The 4,915-nt window shown below is 40.5% G+C and overlaps 1 protein-coding gene across 1 annotated transcript; it reads left to right on the forward strand.

The window, feature by feature from the left end:
* The first annotated feature begins 1,194 nt into the window (after window positions 1-1,194).
* Window positions 1,195-2,543, forward strand: LOC150039151 (putative E3 ubiquitin-protein ligase TRIML2). Its single transcript, XM_090327991.1, has 2 exons — window positions 1,195-1,637; window positions 1,733-2,543. The coding sequence occupies exons 1-2, from the start codon at window positions 1,195-1,197 to the stop codon at window positions 2,541-2,543; spliced, it is 1,254 nt and encodes a 417-aa protein (XP_090184117.1).
* The last annotated feature ends 2,372 nt before the right edge of the window (window positions 2,544-4,915 follow it).

Consider the following 4,915-nt stretch of genomic DNA (forward strand, 5'->3'; position numbering starts at 1 on the left):
ATATGGTTACTTAGTTGTAATTTCATTCAAATTGAAGTGGGTGTGTGATGTGATTCTAAAGCAGTGTGATTTTTTTGTGTGCCTGTCTTCTTCCGCCACCTGGTGGTAATTATATGTACTGACATCGGGGCTGTTGGGATTGTTGTTAATTTTTTATTTCTGGAGCAGTCCACTAGCCTATGGCTGTCATGGACAAGGCCACCTTTCTGGCAGGTTTCCGCCACTTATGGTGCACGGGGTATTTTATGTAGCTTTTGTTAACCATAGGAAAACAATCCACATCTTCTGAAATTATATGTGAACATATTCATCTAATGATCACTAGGCTATACTACATTTTCTTTCCTTCCCTGCCTGGTACCATCACCACACCCTGCTGTTCCCTGATCATTTTTCTGTTTTTCTTTTTCCTTTTTTTTTCCATTACCAGAGCCTTACACCCCTGCTCCAGTTTCTTAAATTGATGTCCTGTGCTCTACCACTTCAGCAATACCTCTAGGAGAGCTATTTTGCTAGCTAATTAGAGATCAAATCTTGCAGATTTTTCTGCCAAGAGTTGGTTTTCAACTGTGATACTCAAATCTCAGCTTCCAAATGTCTAGGATTCAAGGGGTGAGCCACTTGCACCTGGTTTTGAATCCAGAAGTTTCATGACCACCCAAACACAGCTTTACTCCAAGTTCATCTCCAAACTTTCAATTGGTAGCCTTGTCAGCAACTGACTGAGCATTTGAAACATGTTTGTGTGAACTAAATATGCTCAGAGTATATTTTGCATAAAAAATATAAAAGTTAGCAGGAATTTCAACGTAAACCCCGCCCAGCACTGATGGCTCAAGACTGTAATCCTAGCTAATCAGGAGCCTGAGATCTGAGGATTGTGATTCAAAGTCAGCCTGGGCAGGAAAGTATGTGAGACTCCAGAAAACTGGAAGTGGCTCTGTGGCTTAAAAATGTAGGGTTATAGCCTTGAGCTTTTCTACTCAAGGACAGTGCCTAGGCCCAGAGTTCAAGTCCCAGGAAAGACAGGAAAAAAATGTTACTGATAGACTTATATTGATTACATTTAAAAAATAATATGTGAAGGAAATTCTCAGGTTACAAAGGAAGTAGGAAAGTATTCCACATTAGATACAAACTGATCTTTAACGCGAGACACCAACCAGCTTTTCAAAAGAGCCAATCAGCACAAAGATGACAGAGGATGCCTATTGTAAAGAACATCAGGAACCGCTCAGGCTGTTCTGTGATGAAGAGCAAATTACACTTTGCAACAAGTGCTTGCAGTCCCAGGAGCATCATCATCATCACCTGGTCTATGGAGTGCAAGAGGCTGCCGAGAGATTCAGGAAATTATTCCAGGAAATACTGACCGCACTGAGGAAGAAGTTTGAAGTGGCTAGAAGCATCCTGACTGATGAGCAAGAAAGAATGAAGATGATTCAGGAAGAGAAACAGAATCTTAAAGAGATAATTGAATCTGAATATGGACTGAGGTTCCGGTTGTTGACCGAAGAGAATGAGCTGAGCTTGCTGAGACTGCAAGACTGCAAATTTGACTTGAACGCAAGAAAAGCTAAGCAGAATCAACTGACTAAATTTTCCACTGAGCTGGAGAAGTCCCAGGAAACATTACAACAGGCAGAAAAACAAGCTTGTGAAGACATGGTTAAATTAGGCAGTAAGCAAAGGCACCAGATGCTGAGTAGTGATAAAAAAAAGTGCATTTGTGGAGACTGGACTGTTTGACCCAAGAGAACATGACTAAACTGAAGGAGAGTGAGGCCCATGTCTCTGAGCATCTCTACAGCCTCCAGAGGATCATCATCGAGCTGGAGAAGACGTGCAAGCAACCTGACTCATCATTGTTGCAGAATGCAAGATACAATTTAGAAAGGAGTGAGTCACTACTGCTTCAATGCCTAAAGTCTGCTGTTATCACAGATATGACTTCCTGCCAGATAAAAGGAATGAGCAAAATGCTAGCAGCGTTCCAAAGACATGTAACTTTGGATCCTGAAACGGCTCATCCATGCCTGGCCTTATCTGGGAATCTAAAAAGTGTGAGATTCAGTAATACTGGGCAGGACATGCCTGGAAGCCCATGGAGATGTGACTTTAGTGCCACTGTGTGCAATGCAGAGAGCTTCGCCACAGGAAAGCACTACTGGGAAGTGGATGTGGCCAAGGCACGCAGGTGGCAGCTGGGCATCTGCAGTGCTCCAGACAGAAAGGGCAACAAGATGGAAGCATCTGGAAATAAAGTCTTACTGATGAGCTCTGTGATGGGAACTGATTATACCTTGTGGGTCTTTCCTCCACTGAAAAAGATCTGCATGGGAAAGCCAATCGACAAAGTTGGAGTTTTCCTAGACTATGAGTATGGGCAGCTGTCATTCTACAACGTGACAGACAGCTCCCTCATTTATAGTTTCTCTAACCTCACCTGCCAAGGAAATGTAAAGCCTATACTTTCTCTTTGTATTTCAAATGGGAGATTGAATTCAGACTCTCACTGTCTCCCCCTGAAATGCTACAATTAACTCTTCATCTTCTGTGAAACATGAAATCACAGGAGATCAGAAAAATGAGAGCAAATCTCTGTGAAATAATTTATATAAAGTAATACAATATGATGCTCCAAATCCATTGCAGTAATGTGGTTTCCAATACCTGTTTAAGGGAAGAGTTAAGAGTCTAAAATCTTTAGAACCAGCATTGGGAGGGACGATAGACATTCCTGAAAACACAGGAAAGGTTACGTATATTTAGGGATGAAAAAGAACTAAAAAACGAGAAGCTATGAGTATCTGCTAGTGCCATATTGAGCACTGAAACATCTTAGTGATAACAGTTGAGTTTCAAAATATCTTAGTACTTACCCTTACATCCTGGATATTTTATCTGCAGAGCAAGTATTATGTGGTATCATACAAAATGTGTTTTAAAGTTATTCTTTTTCAATTATTCTTTTCTATTTCCCCTTGTGATGAGGAAAAAAAATAAATAAATTTCTTAAAAGAAAAAAAATAATACGTATCTATGCATTCTTGGAATGGAACGTGCCTTTCCTCCTTTCAGTGGCAGGGATGGTGCTGTACGTTTCTGGACCAGTGTGTTCCCTCAGGCCTTCCACACCTGGGCGCTGGCCGGATAGCGCCCCCGCCCGGTGCCTGGCTTTGCAAACTGGGGCGATTTTTCAATATTGTGGTTCATCATCAGTACATCTGCCCCAAAGTCAGCAAATAAAATGGTGTACGAGAGAAATAACACAAAATACAGGCTTTCTAGATTGCTTAGATTCGTTCTCATTGGCTAAATGTAAAGGTGTGTTGGTATTCAGAGCTGAATACAGTAATAGTGTCAAACTTTTTGTTAAAGAAGCATGCACTGTCTAGTAAAGGTCTGGAACATGTTTTCAAAAGTTGTTACTTTTTCCTTTTAGGGCGTCCATGGTGAGGATTTTAGGTGTTGGATCTTCAAAAGTTGCACAGAACACATAAATGCCTATCCAGCATTCTTGATAATACATTTAAGACAGTTTATGAATAAATGTTTTAATGTTTGACACCTGTGTTTTAAGTCTTTTATTCACCATAAAACAGTCTTCTGTTACTGAAAAATTTAAGGGAATGTTCAATCTTTACTACCAGTAACTTCAAATCTTCCTGGAGTCTCATCAGCATGTCTGATAGCCTTGGGATCGCTCCTAGCAAGGTTTTCTTGCAAATAATTACACTAGCTAGCTCACGGTTTAATTCCGGTGTGTCCTTTACTACATTCACTGGGGTGGTTGTATGTGCATTTGGTATTTTTCTGTGCACAATTTCAAGGGTTTGAACTCACAGTTTATACACTGTTCCTAAGGTTTTAGTGCCCAAGACTACTGCTCAGCCACTTATGCCACAGCTTAATTTCCAGCTGTTTTTAGTTAATTGGAGATTGTAGATTCTCAAGGGCTTTTTTGCTCTGGCTGGCATCGAACCACAACCTTCAAATCTTAGGCTCCTGAGTGGCTAGAACTGAGTGCAAATCACTGTACTAAGAGCTGGAAACAATAACTAAATCATAGCTCCTCTGGGAAGATATGTAGCTGGTGAAGAAATATGTCCAACTTTTCTTTTTTTTATTGTAATTAGTAAAAGGGTTACATGTTATTTGCCAGATAGAAGGTGCATTAATTCACATACATTGATACCCTTTCACATGTCTTGGTACCCGTTTCCCCCCCACACACACCCCACCCGTCTTGGTTTTCCCCCCTTCCCTATCAAATTTCAAATATCCAAATATAAATACATTCAATATATCAGATAACAAAGTGAGATACTATACCAATATGAGATAACCATGGGACAGTAAAGGAGATGAGTGACAACATAGTACATTAAGGACAACAATCATTCATTATATGGCTTTTGTTTCACTATCCTGGAGGTCCTTTCAATTAGCTTCACATTATATGGCCTTATGTATCAAGATTTTGCTCTATTGCAAATCTCTGCTAGTAGAGCCCAAGGTTTCTACTGATTATGACGAATGAGGGAGACCACTGAGCCTAAGTTCCTTTGAGTCTGGCTTACTTCACTTAATATGATTTTTTCTAAGTCTTTCCATTTCCTAACAAATGGGGCGATGTCATTCTTTCTGACAGCAGCATACAATTCCATTGTGTACAAATACCACAACTTGTTGATCCACTCATCAACTGAGGGACATCTAGGTTGGTTCCATATCTTTGCTATGGTGAATAGTGCTGCTATGAACATTGTTGTCCTTGTGGGTTTAGTATGTCCTTGTTTCTGGGTGGTTGGGTAAATGCCAAGTAGTTGAATTGCTGGGTCATAGGGGGTTCTATGTTTAGCCTTTTGAGGCACTGCCACACTGCTATCCATAGTGGTTGAACGAGTTTTCA

The sequence above is a fragment of the Megascapheus bottae genome, unplaced genomic scaffold (genome assembly GCF_031878675.1).
Source record: "Megascapheus bottae isolate mThoBot1 unplaced genomic scaffold, mThoBot2.hap1 HAP1_SCAFFOLD_57, whole genome shotgun sequence".
NCBI classification, from domain to species: domain Eukaryota; kingdom Metazoa; phylum Chordata; class Mammalia; order Rodentia; family Geomyidae; genus Megascapheus; species Megascapheus bottae.